Source organism: Arachis ipaensis, chromosome B08 (assembly GCF_000816755.2).
Source record: "Arachis ipaensis cultivar K30076 chromosome B08, Araip1.1, whole genome shotgun sequence".
Lineage (NCBI taxonomy): Eukaryota > Viridiplantae > Streptophyta > Magnoliopsida > Fabales > Fabaceae > Arachis > Arachis ipaensis.
This window is the reverse complement of record NC_029792.2, coordinates 119,865,082-119,885,223: the sequence shown is the minus strand read 5'-3', so window position 1 is coordinate 119,885,223 and position 20,142 is coordinate 119,865,082. Positions and strand designations below refer to the sequence as shown.

At 41.4% G+C, this 20,142-nt stretch overlaps 1 protein-coding gene and 1 long non-coding RNA gene across 2 annotated transcripts in view; one reads left to right on the top strand and one right to left on the bottom strand.

Moving 5' to 3' along the window:
• LOC107611522 (protein DETOXIFICATION 43-like) overlaps positions 1-12,667 on the top strand; it is a 14,882-nt gene extending 2,215 nt beyond the window's left edge. Inside the window, exons 3-10 of the mRNA XM_021109881.1 lie at positions 418-553; positions 663-759; positions 10,270-10,370; positions 10,479-10,642; positions 10,726-10,914; positions 11,090-11,185; positions 11,433-11,554; positions 12,382-12,667. Of these exons, the coding sequence (XP_020965540.1) occupies positions 418-553; positions 663-759; positions 10,270-10,370; positions 10,479-10,642; positions 10,726-10,914; positions 11,090-11,185; positions 11,433-11,554; positions 12,382-12,442 (966 nt within the window). The 3' untranslated portion in view covers positions 12,443-12,667. The remainder of the gene's footprint in view (positions 1-417; positions 554-662; positions 760-10,269; positions 10,371-10,478; positions 10,643-10,725; positions 10,915-11,089; positions 11,186-11,432; positions 11,555-12,381) is intronic.
• Positions 16,648-18,012, bottom strand: LOC110266069. Its single transcript, XR_002352974.1, has 2 exons — positions 17,572-18,012; positions 16,648-17,064 (listed from the first exon to the last, which is right to left on the bottom strand). It is a non-coding gene; the product is annotated as an uncharacterized LOC110266069 (long non-coding RNA).

The following is a 20,142-nucleotide window of genomic DNA, read 5'->3' as shown; positions in this document are numbered from 1 at the left end:
TTAATAACTAAACCAATTACTATATATTTATACATATTTATACCAATTAAATTATATACTTTTTTAATTATATACTAAACGGTGTATTTTAATAAATAATGTTATTATTGGATTATTTCGTTGAAAAATTTGACAGTAATATACGCACCAATTTAAATAAAATTTGCGTCACTAATTATCGTCGAATATTTTGATAGAAGTCGAAATTTGACTGTAAAATTTATTCCTCGATGAATTTAGGCCGTAATTGTTAGAAAATTTGACGTTAAAATCATCGATAAAGACCAACGATAAATCCGACGCAATATCAAGCGCATGTTTGTTATTGTATGCTAAAATAATTAAATTTATCATAATAAAATAATCAAATCTAAAAACTGATCTATAATATATTAAAACTGTGAGTTGTTTGTTTAGGATTCTCCTATGAGAGATCCAGCAGAGAAGTACCTGAAGCTGAGATGTATTGGGGCTCCTGCTTATCTTCTCTCATTGGCGATACAAGGCATCTTTCGCGGCTTCAAGGACACAACTACTCCTTTATATGTCATTCGTATGTTGCTCTCTGCTTTCACTTTAAACAAACCACAATCATCCAATAAAATTACAACAAAATCGAATCTCATAGTTTTTAATTTGTTTGTTGACTTTTTTTTTTCCAGTTGCGGGATATTCTTTGAATGTGGCATTGGATCCGCTATTTATTTTTGTATTGAAATTTGGCATCAGAGGCGCAGCATTTTCGCATGTCATCTCCCAGTAAGTAAGAATGTTTAAGGTTTATAAATTATAATATTAAAAGGATTAAATTTGATTCTGTGCATATACATCATGTTAAGTAGGAAGTGTAAAAAAGTTACAATATTTTAAATAGATACTTTATTTTTATACTATTAGAATTTGTTCGGTACTTCGTGCGTAGATGGGTCGGGGGTGTTCTCCGGATGAGATGATGGGAATTGGCCTAGATATGAGTCTGGTGAGAGAGACGTGAGGGTAAACGACCTCCCGAGCTGGTTCGATGTGGAGGGGGGAGCCACCTGCAATGACACTCCGACGTCTAAGTCAGAGCTTTTCACAGATGGCAAGGAGAATATAGGATAGTAACGTACCGTGGGGGAGGGGTAGGGCCCTCCCCATATATACCCTGTCAGTAGGACGGGTCCCACAGGAGAGGTCTCTTTCCTCGAAACTTCCTCTCCCAGCTGTCGCATAGCTGGCTGCCAGGGGGCAGGTGTCCGGGTCACGATCCGGGCGTATGAGGCCCGCTAGGTCGGCCGCTAGCGTCGAGTCGGACAATGAACCAGTCGGGGCGGGTCAGAACAGTTCCCCCAACGCGCCAGCTACGACCGTGAGCGCCGTTGTTAGCGCGTTATGCTCTCCTTCATGTGTTGTCGCTTGATCGGGGTGCCGTTAATTGTGGTGAGGGCGTGCCCCCTACGCGCGAGTGAGGCTCATCGCTTCGAGAGAATGTCCTGCGACGCCTCGATCTTTGCACCGAGCATTTAATGCTCTTGATGGCTGATTTGAACCCTGCGTGAAATGTCCATTATGCCCTCGTCTTTCGCGCTTCCTTCGCGTCAGTTTTCCTTTCAGTTTCCTTTCATTTCCGTTTCCACTTCCCTATTATCATCATATCTCTCTCGTTTTCTCTCATCTCTTCCAAAGTTTCTTGCTGCGAATCCCCTGCTTCGTCTAAACTTTCCCAAGGTTTTCTAGCTTTCCTCGATCACTATCATTATTCTGGTAAGCTATTTTTCCCATTCATGTTCTTTTAATTTTATCTGGTAGTTGTATGCTTTCCTTCTGTTTTGGCTTTGTGTGTGTGCCATGCTCTTGATGGGTTGCATGCTTGATTAGTTCCTAGGTTAGGTAGACATTCGGGGGGTAACCATTCCAGGTTTTTGGTTTTTTTAGGCTTCGTTTTGGCTGTAGATTTATCCCTTACTTGATTGTAGATATTGAATAGGAAAACTGTAGTTTCTGGTGTGTTAGTCCCGATCTCCCAATCTCCTAGACTGACTCTGAGTGGTGCCCCACTGTAGGTATGGCCCAATGTCCTGTCGCGCGGGTTCCCGTTGCGAGAGCACCCTACGATCGGTATGCCTGGGTGACCTCGGACGTGAAGGAAACCCCCAACCAGATGACCCTAGAGGAACTTAGAGAGTTCCGACAAGCCGAGTACCTTTGCGAAGGAGGCGACGAGGAAAACAACTACGAGGCCTTCGTTCCTACCGACCAGGAACGGATATTCCATCTAAACTTACACTCTCCCTAGTAGCCGATTAGATCTGGGTGTATAAGGCGATGTTCACCAACCTGGGGGTCCGACTCCCCTTTTCCCCCTTTCAAATGGCGCTGCTTAACCGATGTGACGTGGTGCCATCTCAATTGCATCTGAACAGTTGGGCTTCTATCCGCTGTTTCGAGATGGTTTGTCAATATTTAGAGTTGCCGACCTCCGTCAAGGTATTTTTATTTCTTTTTAGCTTGAACAACCCTTCTAAGGAGGGGAGGGCTAAAAAAGGCTTCATGTCCTTCTGGTCAGCCCAAGGTCGGAGGATCTTTGGCCTGTTTGAGGATTCCTACCACGGTTTTAAGGATAAATACTTCAAGGTTCGCCCGACTGAAGGTCGGCATCCCTTTTGGTTGACGTTGGAGGGGGAACGTTGCATCCCGACCTACTGGAGTTTTGGGGCGGGAGCTAATGCCTTTACTAAGGTGACGTACAAAGGGTTACCTCCCGAGAACAAGAGGGTTGCCGACGTCTTGTTGGCGGTCTTCGGCAAGAATCATGTTAACCCCCATATCCTCGTGGGAGATCAAGACATGGCTAGGAGTTATATAGGTCTGTGGTCATTTGGTTGCTGTTTTGTTTGCTTCTCTTTTTTTTACCGTTTTACCGACTAACGAGCTTTGGTGCGTTGTTTCAGTATCAATGGCTGGCGAGCAGGTTGGACTTGATTCCTTGTTTAACAAATTCTTGCTCAAGTGTAGCGATGAAGATTCCGCCACCCGTACTAACAAGGTACCTCACCCTTCTGCTGCCGAGGCCGATGCCCAGTCCCAGCCTACGCAAGGGGAGGTGGCTGGGACCAACTCTGGTCCGAGTCCTCGACCAGAAGTCGAGGTGGAGGTTGGAGGACCTGAGCTCATCGTCGTTGAGAACCCGAGGAAGAGGAAGCTGTCCTCCAGCCCTGAGGGTGTTCTTATGATGATGGAGAAGAATCTTGATGCCAATACCTTTATTGATTCCCATCTCTTACCTGGCACAGAGGACTTCTTCCTTGATGGGGACCTTGCTTCTCAAGCCAAGTGGGTGTATCACACCTTGCTCCGGGCCGGCGCTATAGTGAGGAAAGCAGAGCCTGTCTTGGTGGGAGCTCGGAATCTTGAAAACAAGCTTCAATCCTATGTCAGCTCCAATGAGAAGTACAAAGTTGAGGTGAATTTGCTGTAGACTCAGTTGGCTGCTTCCGAGGATAAGGTCAAGATTTCTGACGTGGCGGTGGCGTGGCTTACCGAGAGGGAGCTTACCCTCGAGAGTAAGCTTAGCGCTGCTCAAGGTCGGGTGTTAGAGCTAGAGAAGGAGCGTTATGAGGCCCTTTCGTCGGTGACCACGGCCAAGGCTGAAACTGTTGAGTTGAAGAAGAAGTATAGAGAGACCGTGAAGTAGGGTAAGGGTGCCATCTTGGCGACTGAGGAGGCTATCAAGACTCAAGTGAAGCTTCTGGCTCCCGACTTTGACACCTCAGTCGTTAGCGTTTTCAAGACCATTAAGGATGGCAAGATTGTTGATATTCCGAAGAAATGATGTAATCTCCCTTGTTGTATCGTTTGGATTTTTGTAATTTGTGTAGATCTTCGAACACTTGAGTAGTCTTATCAAACTCGTTTACCGTTTTGTCGGTAATTAGCAAATTGTTTGTTCGCCGTTTTGCTGGTAGCTAACGACTTGCTTGTTGTGTTTGTTTACCATTTTATTGGTAGTTAACTATTTGCTTGTAATTGTTTACCGTTTCGTTGGTAATTAACAAAGCCAGACCGTGGCTTCTTATGAGTGTCCGAAACTTGGCTCCCGGGGTGATCAGTCCCGGGGTGTCGTGCTGTTATGGAATTGGTTCCCATTACTTGGCAAAGTAATTCGAAAAATTTGAATAATATTGAAATATGAAATGGAAAAGGAGACGACGATTATATCATGACGAGTTGCAAATAAACAACTAGTGGCAAATAATCTAAACATAGAGTAATACGAGTCTTACTAATCCGGTAAAACCGGCAGACTGCCTACTCGCTGGGTGTGCTTCGGCTTCTAGGAATAGAATCTTCTTAGGTTTCTCACGTTCCAGGTTCTGGGAACTTCCCTGCCGTCTAGTCGTTCCAGCTTGTAAGCATCGTTGCCGACTACTTCCTTTACCTTATATGGACCTTCGCAATTTGCCGCCAACTTTCCTTCTCCTGGTGCCGGGGGTCCGACGTCGTTGCGTCGCAAGACTAGATCGCTTGGCTCAAAATCTCTTTTTAGTACTTTGGCATTGTAACGCAGGGCCATCCTTTGTTTCAACGCCATTTCCGACAAGTGAGCCATCTCTCTAGTCTCATCCACCATGTCCTTTTCTATGGCTTCTTTGACTTCTCCCAAAAGTAGTCGTGGGCTTGGTTCCCCAATCTCTACAGGTATTATTGCGTCAACCCCGTAAGTGAGTCAGAAGGGCGTCTCCCCGGTGGATGACTGCTATGTTGTGCGATAGGACCAGAGGACCGACGCTAGCTCGTCTGCCCATGCTCCCTTCTTCTGGTCGAGTCACTTTTTGAGGCCTTGTAGGATGACCTTGTTTGCTGCTTCGACTTGGCCGTTAGTTTGGGGTGTTCGACAGATGAGAACTTCTGTTTTATCCCTAAATCGGTGAGAAACTCCCCAAACTTTTTGTCGGCAAACTGCATCCCGTTTTCCGAGATGACGACCTCTGGGATTCCGAATCTAGCTATTACTTGCCTCCATATGAACTTTCGGAAATTTGCCGATGATATACTGGCCAATGGCTCGGCCTCCACCCACTTGGTGTAATAATCGATGGCGACAATTAGGTATTTGACCTGCCCAGGCCCAACTGGAAAGGGTCCTCGCAGGTCAACACCCCATTGGGAGAACGGTTGGGAGGCCATCAGTAGGCTTAGTTCAGCTGTCGGTGCTTTGTGGAAATTGGCGTTTTCCTGGCACCTTCTGCACTTCTTCACGAACTCTTTGGAATCCGACATCATTGAGGGCCAATAGTATCCGGCCCTAACGAGCTTTCGGGCTAAGGCCTTTCCTCCGATGTGATGGCCGCAACATCTCTCGTGGACTTTGCGTAAGACGTAGTCCATCTGGTCAGATTACGTAGGCACTTCAATAGGGGTTGGTTCAGCCCTTTTTTGAATAGCTGGCCTTGTATTGTCGTGTACTTGGTAGCTTCTCTCCTTAGTGCCTTCGCCGTCTTGCCGTTATCAGGGAGCTTACCCCTTTCCAAGAAATCAATGATTGGATCCACCCAGGAGGAAGGGTCAGTTGCCTGTGTTATTTGTAGGGTTACCGTTGGCTCCTTCACTAAACTTTGAATCAGAGATCGGTTCCCCATTCCTGGCTTTGTGCTTGCCAACTTTGATAGGAGGTCAGCTCGGATGTTCCTTTCTCTTGGAACGTGCTGTACCGTGACCTCGTCAAATTCCTCGCTCAGCTTTTTGACCTTCTCCAAGTATTTCTGTAGTAGCGAGTCCCTGGCCCGGTATGTTCCATTAATCTGTGATGTGACGACCTGAGAGTCGTTGCATACTTCCACTCTGGTGGCCCTGACCTCTCTTGCCAGAACTAGGCCGCCAATGAGGGACTCATATTCTTCTTGATTGTTGAACACCGGAAACTCGAACTTGATCGACTGTTCGTATACGACTCCCATTGGGATCTTAAGGATGATTCCCGCTCCCCCGATCATTTGGTTGGAGGCTCCATCCACATGGAGCTTCCATCGTGTGCTCGGTGTCTCGGGAGGGTTTCCCGTTACTTCTACCAGGAAGTCACCCATGGCTTGGGCCTTGATTGCATGTCTGGGTTCGTACTGCAAGTCATACTGAGAGAGTTCGATTGCCCAGGTCATCATCCTGCCCGCCAGGTTGGGTTTTTGCAGTACTTGGCGGATCGCTTGATCTGTCCTGACGATTATTTGGTGTCCTAGGAAGTACTGTCGCAACCTACGGGAGGAGGTCAAGAGCGCATATGCCAATTTTCCAGCTTACTGTACCTCAGCTCTGCCCCTGCAGTGCCTTGCTCACGAAGTAGACTGGTTGCTGAATCTTCCCATCTTCTCTTACCAGGATGGTTGCCAAAGCTTCCTCAGTTACTGCCAAGTACAGGAATAGCGCCTCATTGCTTCTGGGCTTACCGAGGATAGGGGGCGCTGAGAGGATGGTCTTGAAGTGATTGAAGGCTTTCTCGCACGCCAGGGTCCATTCGAACACTATTCCCTTTGTCATCAAGTTGAAGAACAGAAGGGCTTTGGCGGCCGATGAGTCGAGGAACCGAGATAGCGCCATGAGTCTTCCCGCCAGCCTTTGAACATCTTTAACACATCTCGGGCTCGTCATCCGCAGGATCGCTTTACATTTCCCTGCGTTGGCTTCCTCTTTGTGTTATCATAAAATCCAAGAACTTTCCAGCTTCCATGGCGAAGACGCACTTGAGCAGGTTAAGCCTCATGTCGTGCCGCCAAAGTGATGCAAACCCGGTCTCTAGATCACCGATGAGGTCTTCGGCCTTGGTGGTCTTTACCAGAATGTCGTCTACGTACACTTTCACCGTCTTGCCGATAAGATTGGTAAATACCTTGTTCATCAGCCTTTGGTATGTAGCTCATGCATTCTTCAGTCCAAATGACATCACCTTATAGCAGTACATACACCCTGGAGTTATGAACGCCGTCTTCTCTTCGTCTGGCCGGTGCATCGGTATCTGGTTGTAGCCAGAGTATGCGTCCATGAAACTCAGAAACTGGTATCCCGCGGCCGCGTCTACAAGAGCATCAATATTATGGAGGGGGAAGGAATCATTGGGGCACGCCTTGTTGAGATCGGAATAGTCTACGCACATTCTCCATTTTCCATTGGCTTTCTTAACCAGGACTACATTCGACAGCCAAGTCGAATAGTCCAGTTCCCGGATGAACCCTGCTTCTAGCAGGCTGGCCGTTTGTCTGGCCACCTCGTTAGCTCTTTTCTGGGACATTTTCCTCCTCCTTTGTGCCACTGGCTTAGCTTCCGCCTTCACAGCTAGGTGGCGCGACATGAACTGGAGGTCAATCCCCGGTATGTCAGCTGGTGTCCAGGTGAACAGGTCACCGTTTGCTCGGATCATCTCCACCAATGGTTCTTTTAAGTCATGAGGGAGGTTCCTATTCACGAAGGTGAACTTTCCTTCCGAGTCGCTGACCCTGAACTTCTTGAGGTCTCCTTCAGGTTCTGGCCTGGGTTTGTCATCGACTCTTGCGTCTAGGTCAGCTAGGAAGACCCCGGATGCTTCTTTGGACTTCTTTCTTAGGGAGAGACTAGCGTTGTCGCAAGCAACCGCTGTTTCCAAATCTCCCCTAATAGATCTAACCGACCCATTATCAGAAACAAACTTCATCACCAGTAACTTGGTACAAATTACTGTTTCGAACTCATTGATTGTTTTCCTACCCAAGATGAGGTTGTAGGCCGTGGAGGCCCTTAGAACAACGAACTCCGCCATTACCAACCTCCTCTCTCGGCCTCCTCCTATGGAGATCGGCAGGAAGACTATTCCATCAGGTTTAACAAAGTTATCGCCTACGCCAACCACACCGTGCTGGTGGGTCCTCAGGTCGGTATCCCGGAGGCTCAGAGCATCAAACAAGTTATGAAACATGATGTTCGAATCGGCTTCGGTATCCACGAGGATTCGCCTGACCAGACCGGTCCCCACTCTTGCTATGATCACCATAGGAGGGTTCTTCGGAATGTCGTCAAACCATTGGTCCTCTAGACCGAATGCTATTGGCTGGAATCTCCTGGAGGAAGGCGCAGGATTAGATGATGACACTGCCAAGATCTTGGCATCCTTCCTGCATTCCGACTTCGACCTAGGAGCCACATCTCTCCCGACCACAATGTTCACAATGGTGAGGCCGCGCTCATTTTCCTCCTCAGGTTCTTGTCTCTGTCTCACGGCGTGGCTCTTGTCGTCGCCAAATCGATCACGATCCCGCCCCCTGGGTTCTCTTATGAGGTGAGAGAACTCTGCCAACTTGCCTTCCCGGATCGCCTGCTCCAGAGCATCTTTCAGGTCGAAACAATCTTGGGTCTTGCGGCCGAAGCCCTTGTGGTAGTCGCAGTAGAGGTTTTTGTTCCCTCCAGTTCTATCCTTGAGTTGTCGGGGATTCGATGACAAGATGTCTTTGTCGGCAATCTGCTGGTAGACTTCGATAATTGAGGCTGCCAGGGGGGTGTAGTTGGTAAACTTTCCTACCCGGGGGAACGACTTGAAGGTTTTAGCTGGAGCTCCGTCCTTGGAGTGCTCCCTAGGCCTTTTCCCGTTATCGGGTTGACGAGCATGGTTATAGGCGGGCTGCCGGTTGTTGGCTGCCACGACCTGGCTAACCTCTTCGTCGTTAATATACTCCATATCCACATTTTGGATTTCTTGCATTGTCAAAACGGGCTTGGTGGTAAGGTGTTTCCTGAAATCCTCTTTCAGCAACTCGTTCGTCAAGCATAAACTGGCCACCGAGTTGGTCAGGCCGTCAATCTCCAAGCACTCGTCAATGAACCTATCCAGGTACTTCCTGGTCGGTTCGCCGCTTCTTTGTGTCACCCCAAGCAAGTTGATCGGGTGCTTCGCTTTAGCAATACGTGTGGTAAACTGAGCTAGGAAGGCATGGGTGATGTCCGCGAAGGTCGTCACGGAGCCTTGGGAGAGAGCGTTGAACCAACGTATTGTCGGGCCTGCCAAGGTCACGGGGAAGGCGCGACACCTCACTTCATTACCTACCCCTTCCAAATTCATCCTGGCTTCGAAGACCGTTAGATGTTCTTGGGGGTCTTGGGTCCCATCATACCTCATGTTTGTTGGCTTATCGAAGTGCTTCGGTAGCCGGACCTCGAGGATAGAATGATGGAAAGGGGTTGCCCCCATGATTACCGGATGTCGCATTCTCCTTGGTCTTTCTCTGCTGTCTTCTCGGTTCTCCTCCGCGGTTTGTTTCGTCGGAGGTCGCGTGTAAATTAGGGGATCTCGCCGTCTTCTTGGCAACTCCCTGCTTTTCCCTTGGCTTTCCGATTCTGATCGGAGGTTTGGGGTACATCTGGAACGACTTCTTCGGGGACTTCTCCCTCTCCTTTGAGGAGATCGGGAGCGATCTCGTCCCGGAGCTGGTTGATAGCGCTCCCGGCTTGCCAGCTCGCGCTCCAGGTTCTGCATCCTGTGACGCAGCTCCTGTATTATTTTGGCGTTGTCACTGCCTGTTCCTCCAAAGGGGCACCTCTCCTGAGAGCGCGAGGGGAGCTCGGGTCGTCGCGGGGGGACCTTGTACGTTTGCGGGAGGAAGCCACAGAGGCTACCCTACCGGTTCGGGGAGCCATCTATCCCCCGTGTGGTTCGCCTCTGTCATCCACCTCCACAGGACCCAACAGAAAGTCCATTCATGCCAGTCCCCACAGACGGCGCTAATGTTCGGTACTTTGTGTATTGGACGGGTCGGGGGTGTTCTCCGAGTGAGATGGTGGGAATCGGCCTAGATCTGCGTCTGGTGAGTGAGACGTGAGGGTAAACGACCTCCCGAGCTGCTTCGATGTGGAGGGGGAGCCACCTGCAATGACACTCCGACGCCCAAGTCAGAGCTTTTCACAGATGGCAAGGAAAATATAGGATAATGACGTACCGTGGGGGAGGGGTAGGGCCTTCCCGATATATACCCTGTCAATAGGGCGGGTCCCACAGGAGAGGTCTCTTTCCTGGAAGCTTCCTCTCCCAGCTGTCGCATAGCTGGCTGCTAGGGGGCAGGTGTCCGGGTCGCGATCCGGGCGTATGAGGCCCGCTAGGTCGGCTGCTGGGGACGGGTCGGACAATGAACTAGTCGGGTCGGGCTGGAACAGAATTTAAAATTTAAATTTAACTAATTATTCACAAAAAATAATAAATTTTATTAGTTATATAACATTATTGATGCGTTAAAATTTGAGTTGTTCAAATCTTACAAAAATGACGATCTTTTATAGGTACATGATGGCAACGAGCCTCTTGTTTTTATTAACGAAAAAAGTGTATCTGTTACCTCCAAGGCTGAAGGATTTGCAGATTTTTCGATTTCTCACAAATGGTAATGTTCTTAACTTTGCAAGCAGGCGGTGTGATTTTAAGGTGACATTTACTAAAAGATTACACTAGTTTGATTGATTAACCATTACTGCTTGTTTTTTAAGTACAGGAGGACTGTTGTTGATGAGGGTAGTAGCTGTGACTTTTTGTACAACTTTTGCAGCATCATTAGCATCTAGGTTAGGTCCAATTCCTATGGCAGCATTTCAGACATGCTTACAAGTTTGGTTAACTTCATCCCTTCTTGCTGATGGTTTGGCTGTTGCTGTTCAGGTACACAAAATAAAAAGTATTAATTATTATGGTACCAAATAAATCAAAAGAATTCTCCCCCATGCTTCTTCAATAATTGACAGGCAATTCTAGCATGTTCCTTTACCGAGAAAGATTATAAGAAGGCAGCAAGTTCAGCAACCAGGACACTGCAGATGAGTTTTGTGTTAGGACTATTCCTCACGTTTCTTGTTGCCTTTGGACTTTACTTTGGAGCTGGATTGTTTTCCAAAAATCATCAAGTTGTGCAACTCATCAGATTAGGCACTTCGGTATACACGTTAATGTCTATTTCTTTGAAACAATTTAATTTTGATGCACGATTAATTTTACACGTGCATCCAATTACATAATGCCAAATCAGTAAAATTAACTACCTTTCACGTTGTTATGTTTTCTAAGTTACAATTTTACTCGGTTCCTAATTTGATCTACTTATGTAACCAGTTTGTGGCTGCTACTCAATCAATCAATACATTGGCTTTCGTCTTTGATGGTGTAAACTATGGAGCTTCTGATTTTGCATATTCGGCATACTCCTTGGCAAGTCCAATTTAATTATTATTCACAGTCCATATCTTCAATTTTTTTTCTTTTTCTCTTCGTGATTATGATGCCATATTTTATAATAATTATTAAGTAAAAATTCAAGTACAGTTAACTTTATATAATAACAATTTTTAACTATTAATTTTACGTAAAGTTAACTACAGTTGAATTTTTTTTTACTGTTATTACCCAATTTTATTTAGTTTTTTTTTTCGCTCCTAAAGTGAAACTGTTGGTACAGGTGCTTGTGTCAATAGTAAGTATTTCTACAGAATTTGTTCTCTACAAATTCAAACAATTCATTGGGATCTGGATTGCACTAGCCATCTATATTACTCTCCGCATGTTTGCTGGAATTTGGAGGTAAAAATTAATAAATTTGTCAATCACAAAAGATACTCTACTTTTGAAATTTCTTATATTAAAATTATAGAAAAAAAATACAATTAAATAAAGTTCCTATTTTTCTTTTATAAAAAACTTGTTTTATTTTAGAGTAATTACCCAAATCAGTCCTCGAGGATTTTAGAATTAGACATTTTAGTTCCCAAGGAAAATTAATACATAGATCAATCCCCAAGGTTTTACTCTGACAGACAAATCAGTCTCTGGTTCATTTTCCGGCAAAGTAATTATCCATATCAGTCCCCAAAGATTTAAAAAACGGACATTTTAGTCCCCTTATTATTATTATTATTATTATAAGAATTTAATGAATAAATTTATCATTATTTTTGTCCAAAAAATACAAAAAATATAGTACAATATTATTGTGCAATTAATAATAATTATTATTTTATTTTATTTTTGAACGGAGGACTATTATGTCTAACAGAGAGAAACGTTGGGGATTAATTTGTACATTAGTTTTTCTTGGGGACTAAAATGTCCGTTTTTAAAATTTTTGGGGACTAATCTGGGTAATTACTCTGCCAGAAAATGAACTGGGGACTAATTTATCTACCGGAGTAAAATCTTGGGGATTAATCTGTGTATTAATTTTTCTTAGGGACTAAAATGTCCTATTCTAAAATCTTTGGGGACTGATTTGGGTAATTACTCTTTATTTTATTGTTGTTGCTGCTTTGCTTCAGATTTATAAACTTTATACTCTACAATTTTTTTTTTATTACAAGCATAATATATATGCATTACATTTATTATTAATTACAAAATTATTGAATTTGCAGGATGGGAACAGGGACTGGACCTTGGCGCTTTCTCAGAGGAGGCTCTTATTCAATTCTTTAGGATCATCTTCTCATGTTTTTAATTTGTACCACTTTGATTTGCGCCAGCATGTTATCATTTCTTATAGTAGTAAATGTTTAATTTTATCCTTAATCCTTAATATAAGATTTTTACACTTTGCAATTATGATTCAATTTAACTTTTGAATTTTCAAAGTATTTAATTTAGTCTCTGGATTACATTATGTTATTCAACTTAGTCCCATTAAATTTTAAGGACTAATTAAATTAAATATTTTTAAAATATTTAAAAACTAAATTGAATCATATATAAAATACCAATAATGATATGAAAATGATGCTTGACTCCATTTTTCATCTCTACTTTTGTAATCCATTTATTGGAATACGTTATGTTATATGTATCGTTGTGTGTACTTTTTTCTTTGGTTTGAGAAACGAGATGTTCCCTGCCTTTGATTTTTAGCCTTAATTCCTTCCTCTTATTATCATGATTTGAAAGCAAATTTGAGGGTAAAAATTTAAGTACAGTTAACTTTATCTGAAGTTGATACTGATAGTTGTTAGATAAAAATTTAGTAAAATCATTTAAATAATTTAATAGCTGTTAACTATCAACTTTATGTGAAGTTGACTATTACCTGAATTTTCACCAAATTTGTAATTTCTAGTACACATACAAGTACACACGCATACACATGCATGCGATTAACGGCTCAACAAATATTATTGTGTCTATTTAGCTGCTTTTATTTTTGTTTGTACTAGATATATTGTTATTGTTAGGTGTATAGATGAGCACACAAGTGGTTGATACTTGATAGTTAGTTTTTTATTTTCTGTTAGTTATTTTAATAACTTTCGGGCCTTATGCTCAAACAAGTTTAACCATTTCAACAATTCATAATTCACTTGCAAATTTTCCAACAAGCATTAAGTTAGTTGAAGTTAGATGAAAATAATTTCAATGTCAAACTCTTACATGCATCAAGTCAAATCAGCTTTAGAGTTATCTTGATAAGAAATCAATGCTAGCAAACAGGGATACACATGATCCGGTCCAGTTCGAATCTGAATATTTTAGGATTCAATGAAGAAGGTCGAGCAAATGAGTTCAATTAAAGGCTAGTAACAACTATGGAGAGTAATTTTGCGAATAGAGTTGTTGAATACAATTATGCCTATAAAATTTGAGAAATAAAAATACTTTACTATCAGATTCAGATCAAAGAGCATAATCTAAAGATTTAGCTAAAATCATGAATCTTGAAAAATAGAATATTTAGTAAAGATAAACAAATTAATAAATGCTGCTTTAACAACTCTACTATTAGAAAGATGAATATTTTGAAGCTGCATTGAGAGGTTTGAACAAAGAATACAGCACAAAGCTGCATTATGTTAGTAGTAGTGTACCCATATAGTTTACTAATTAATTACATATTTTTATTCATTTAAGAATAATTTTTTCTATTGATAATAAATTTAAATGTTACTAAGATTTATCTTTTTTATTATTATATTATTTAGACAATTATTTAAAAATAAAGAGATTAGATGATATGCCAACAAGCTATAGCTCAAATGGCATAGTTCAGATTTATGATGGATTAGTCTTTTGTTTATCGAATTGAGAGATACTGTGGACAATAAAAAATGTGTAATATATATTAAGGTTCTAAAAATCGAACCGGTCATTAAATTGCTCTAGTTACTTATTTACGTTTTTATTGGTTCGTTTGACCAATTCAACCGTAGTTCAACCGAAATAACCATTTTATAATAAAAGAATAAATAAAATATAAATAAACAATTATAATGTTATAATCTCATCCAAATACAAATTCAAAAACCAAAAATCAAAATAAGGGCAATTTACTATATTAAATAATATGGGATCCAAATTTACCAAAATGCATAAAATGCAAAATGGATACCAAAATGCATTTTTTTTCATAATCTATGTAAACCGCGACAGGGGTGTCGCGGTTTACAAATACACGTAAACCGCTAATGGGGTGTCGCAATTTACGTGCTACGAGAAATAAGCATAAACCGCGACAGGGGTGTCGCGGTTTATGTGTGGACGTAAAATGTGCATAAACCGCGAGAGGGGTGTAGCGGTTTATGCGTTAGTATAAATACGCTGAAGGGGTCTCGCGGATTACATTTGTCCTGTCGCGATTTACGTGTGGACGTAAAATGTGCATAAACTGCGAGAGGGGTGTAGCGGTTTATGCGTTAGTATAAATACGCTGAAGGGGTCTCGCGGATTACATTTGTGCTAGAGAAAAAGTTTTCTAGAGAGAGAAGTAGAGGTTTTCTAGAGAGAGGAAAAGAGAGAAAAGTGTGGTTGAGGTGAGATTGGAACCAGGACCATGGCGGAGGCACGTAGTCTATACAGGTTCAACGGCGTTGCGCACGTTGCTGGGAGCATTAACAAAGATGTTAGTTTAATTATTTGTAGTTAATGTATTTTGTATAATATTTTTAGTCTATGCATGTAGGTATTTAAATTTAGATTTAAATTATTATTTTAAATCATAAAATATAGTATTTAATTAATTTAGATTAAGGTGTTGAATCGTTTATGCCTTTCATTGAATTTTGTGGTTAGAAAATATGAACTGTATGTTACCTGTTTAAACTTTAAAATTGTAGTGTTTGTGTTAGATTACTATAAATTAGTGTTGGATTTTTTATATGTTTGGTTTCTTTTGTCACATGCTTCAGCTGACTAGGTGTGTATATAGTGTCCGGAGGTAGCAGAACATGTCTCTGCATGATAGGATCGTACCATATCTGGAGAGGGTCGGTTTGTACCACTTGGCGAGGCTAAACGCCAGGTAGTTCTGATTGGACGAGCCCTTAGTCAGTGCTTTCATTGAGAGGTGGCGTCCTGAGACGCATACCTTTCATATGCCCTTTGGAGAGTGCACTATCACGCTGCAGGATGTAGCATACCAGTTGGGGCTACCCGTGGATGGTTTATCAGTATCCGGGTGCCTTACTGATTTTGAGAAGTTTATGGAAGAAGGCAAATCGGCGTGGGAATGGTTTGAGGAACTGTTTGGCGAGCTTCCACCACAGAATAAGGTGAAGCAGTATACAGTCCACTTCACATATTTTCATGAGAGGTTCAGGGTGCTGCCAGATAATGCTACGGAGGAGACCGTACGCACATACGCACGGGCTTATATTATGATGCTGCTTTCCACTTAGCTTTTCATCAGGGGGCACATCTACTGGTCCTGGTGATAGACCCGCTGAGCATGCAGGAGCGGAGACCCATGAGGTTCCTCTTACACATGTTTCGAGCTCCCAGATATACCATGACATCCATGGCCAGATGTATGATGACCTGGTGGGTCCGACTTTCACGATGGATATGGACCACGAGGTTGGGAGTTCACAGTTCTATTCCGACTTTGCAGATCTCATCCGGGATGATGACCCTCCGCATTTTCAGCAGTAGACCCCACATGATCATGTGCCTGAGACCCAGCCCCAGATGGACGTTGCGCAAGGGTACCGCCCATATATGGATGATATGCAGCGGTACCAGCCGCAAATGTCTGACCCTCATGGATTCCAACCACAGCTACATGTAGACCTGAATGAGCCTGCTGGCAGTCCATATGACAGTTGGTTGGGCATGGGAGGGACACCTGCATCTGCATATGGCGTAGGCATGCCAGTCGATCCTCCAGCACAGTAGCGCCAGAGGCCCGCCAGAGCGAGACGGGCCGCTCGATGTGGTATAGGGTCACATCTCCTAGGCGCATTTGGACATAACTTTGACGACGAGGATGACGACAGGCAGGAGCCGTAGCTTACTATTTTATGTTTTCATTCATGATACCTATGTATGTCAGATTTACCATGTACTTTTGTATTATACGTGTTTGTACTTAGTTTATTTCCATTGAATTAGGTGTATGTAATGTATGTTTTTGTTAACTACACAATTTGTTTTATGTTTATATAAATTGTATACTAATGTATAAACCGCTACACCCTTCTCGCGGTTTATGCTTATTTCTCGTAGCATGTAAACCGCGACACCCCTATAGCGGTTTACTTGTATTTGTAAACCGCGACACCCCTGTCGCGATTTACATAGATTATGGGAAAAATGCATTTTAGTATCCATTTTGCATTTTATGCATTCTGTTAAATATGGATCCCATATTATTTAATATAGTAAATTGCCCACAAAATAACTAAATGTAAAATACCAAATCATCAATGATCAAACCATTTAATCACAGGCCATTTAATCACATACAAAGTTTTATCTACAGGAGCCGATGACAAAAACAATAATTTAAGATCAACAACGTGAACAATTTATGATAAGAAAAAATTTAACAAATAACTGAATATTAAGATTGAGAAGAGTAACTTGGTTGTGAAGGCAGTTGCGCTCACCCTTCAGCTGGATAGATCTGTTGTGGAGTCGGTTGTTGCCTTTGGAATTGTTTCCTATGCATATGTCCACGATTACTATTTTTGGGACCTTTGCCAAATTTTCCAGCATTTTGCATCTGATGCAAGATTCTACCATGATTTCTCGACAACCGAGGTGGTAGAAGTGGTCTTCTTGCTCTATGGGCTTGCCGGGATGCTGAAAATATGAACCGTCATCTACTTCAAAATGCCCTGGAATATACCCAAAACAGTTTTATATGCCGATTCTATGTCTTCCTTAAATCATGTATAGTTCCATAATAATCAACAAATTGGCATTACTATAGATGTGTCAGTATCAAATTAGTAGGTCATTAAATGTTAAAACATTTTATTTTTAATTACTCAATAACATGACAAATTATGAGCTTATTTTGGGAGGAAAGGTTCTTTATTACTCCAAAAGATAAAGATGTAAGACAACCAGCTGATTTTTGTCTTCCAAATTTGCAGCACCCTATTATGCTCAAATACACGCTTATTACTAAACAAGCACAAAGTTTCAGCTGAACAATTTATCATATTAAGATCAACAGCATGAATAATTTAACAAATCAAGAACACGAAAAATCAAAATACAACAACAATTAAAACTTTAAAATACAAAAAACCCAACAACAAAACAAAAACTGGAACAATATACTAATCATTAAAACAACAACTAAATAGTTAGATTGGAGCATGTTCTGAAATACTAACAAAACAGGGAGAGGGAGCTGGACAGGACACGACCAAAGGGCTGATATGGTGGAACAAAGCTGGTGACGACGGGAAGGACGGTGGTTTTGAAGCTCGAGCGGTGGCTGCACAATGGAGGGGAACGACGTTGCAACGGTGTCTTCAAAGCTCTAAGTTGCGACGGCGGCGGTAGCTTGCTGGTGACTGGACAAAAGTGAAGAAAGAGCTCGATGATGATGAAAGGAAGGAGAAGCTCGAGGTCAAAGATGATAGCCTAACGAAAGTGATGCGTGTTTGCTGTTTTAGATAAATTCAGAAAATCGGCTAGGTCGCAATTGGATTCGACCGGCTGGTTCATGGCGGATTCAATGATCCAACGATGGTTTCTCAAATCCCCATTTTTGGCATATGTTCGAATCAATTTTTCTATAGTTTGCAATTTAACCGGTTTGACCAATCGATTCAAACCGATTTTCAGAATTTTGATATATATTCAATTTGTTCCTTTTAATTAGTAAGTTTAGTTTTTGTTTCGAAGTTTACCTGAAAACAAAAATGATAAAAATGGGCCGGGATGTAGCAATCTAAACGCCTCTAAAAATTATCTTTTATCCACATCTGAGCAGTAATAAAAATATCCACAATAAAAATATCCACAATAGACTTTGATACTTGAGTTACTAAGAGTTTAAATATAGCATGTGTAAATTAGATGAAAAATACTTGGAAGTATTATGATACTTGTAGAGTAGAGCAGTGACTTAATCATTTATCATTAGAGTAGTTTTTTTCTTGTTATTAGTAAGTAGTTACTTCCCTACTACTAAAGAATGTATGTCATCCCGAAATAGTTTGATAACCAAAATAGTAGGAATTTTTAACTCTCTTTTTTCAATACTTTTAGAACTCACTTGAATCTAGTGAAGTGAAAGCCACAAATATCCAACAAAAAAAAATATAATAATTGATAACAAGAACAATAAAAATATAATTTTTTAGTGTTTTGTCGATTTTTAGCAAATCGATGATGGTTCGATATCTAGTGATCTGAGAGCGAAACCTACTCCTCTGTGCGAGTACCAATTTTCTAAAAGTGCATCAAAGTGTCTTCGATTAGATGACTATTGAAAATAAAAGTAAAAGAAAGTTTGTAAATTAGTGAAAGAAGCATAAAGATTAAAGTTTTCAAAGGATAAATGTACGGGAAATGTAAAGACTTGCATTGAAATTAAAAGAAAGCAGTAAAATGCTTTCAACTAAATCAAAAGACTTTGACATGAAAACTTAAAGATCCAGAAACAAATAAATCAGACAGAGAAGATAAAGGATACTTGAAGAATAAATTTACTTGAAAAGATAATATTTATAGAAAAATAAATTAAAAGAATGAAAATATGGAAGGAACCCTACAGAAAAGTTACCTCAGACGTAGACTCAAAAATTCGCTGAGGATATGAGTGTGCTTGAGTGTTTTTTCTGATTTCAAAGTTCCAACCCTTATTCCCTAAGACTTCCTAGTATTTATAATTCATTTTAGGTAATTGACCACTAATTACAATTAGGGCTGGAAGTGAGCCGAGCTGAGCCGAGCTAGACCAAGCTCAAGCTCGGCTCACCAAAATTGAGCTTGGCTCATGGCTCGGCTCATTAACAATTGAGCCTATTTCTTAAGCTCAAGCTCGGCTCACCAAAAGCTCACGAGTTGGCTCAAGCTCACGAGCTGGCTCAAATAATAGAAACATAAATACATAATCTATAACTTTATATCAATAAATTATAACTTATATATTTTTAAAAATATTTGAAAAGAACAATTATTGTTTATCTATTAATAAATATAAATTTTTTATTTATGTCTTACATCAAAATTATGTGTAATAAATAAATATAAAATTTTAAATAATTAAGATCATTAATATATATAATTATATATTACTATTTCATATGTATATATATAATATTAAAAGTATAGATTAGATGCATATAAGATATGTGTATTAATAATTATATATATAATCGAGCCAGCTCACGAGCTATTGAGCTGAGCTTATCCAAGCTCAAGCTCGGCTCATTTAATTTATGAGCTCAATTTCAGGCTTAAGCTTAGCTCACCAGCTTAGCTTATCGAGCTATTAACGAGCCGAGCTCGAACTGGCTCATAAGCTGGCTTGACTCACTTCCATCCCTAATTACAATTAATTACAAGATTAAAGTCTTGAATGCATTCTTTTTGGTAACCGTTCTCGCTTAAACGTTTCTCGTAATTTTCTCGCGTGATGAAAACCTCTAACTTTTCCACTACCACAGTAACTCGATCCCCTTATTCGAATAACATATTTCGATCAGCTAAATCGAGTACCCTGTTCGATCCAACTTGCTCGATTTATCGAAAAGCCTTAAATTCGAACCTGTGTCGAGAACTTTCGTTTAATGCTTACACGTGCGTCTTGTGGAAAAACTGCTTATGCATTCGATCTCTTCACCACTTCGAACATTTACCTTGATCGAAAATATTTTCCGATCAACATTTAGTATAATCTAATCTCTATTTTAAATAATTATCTAAATAATATAATAATAAAAAAATAAATC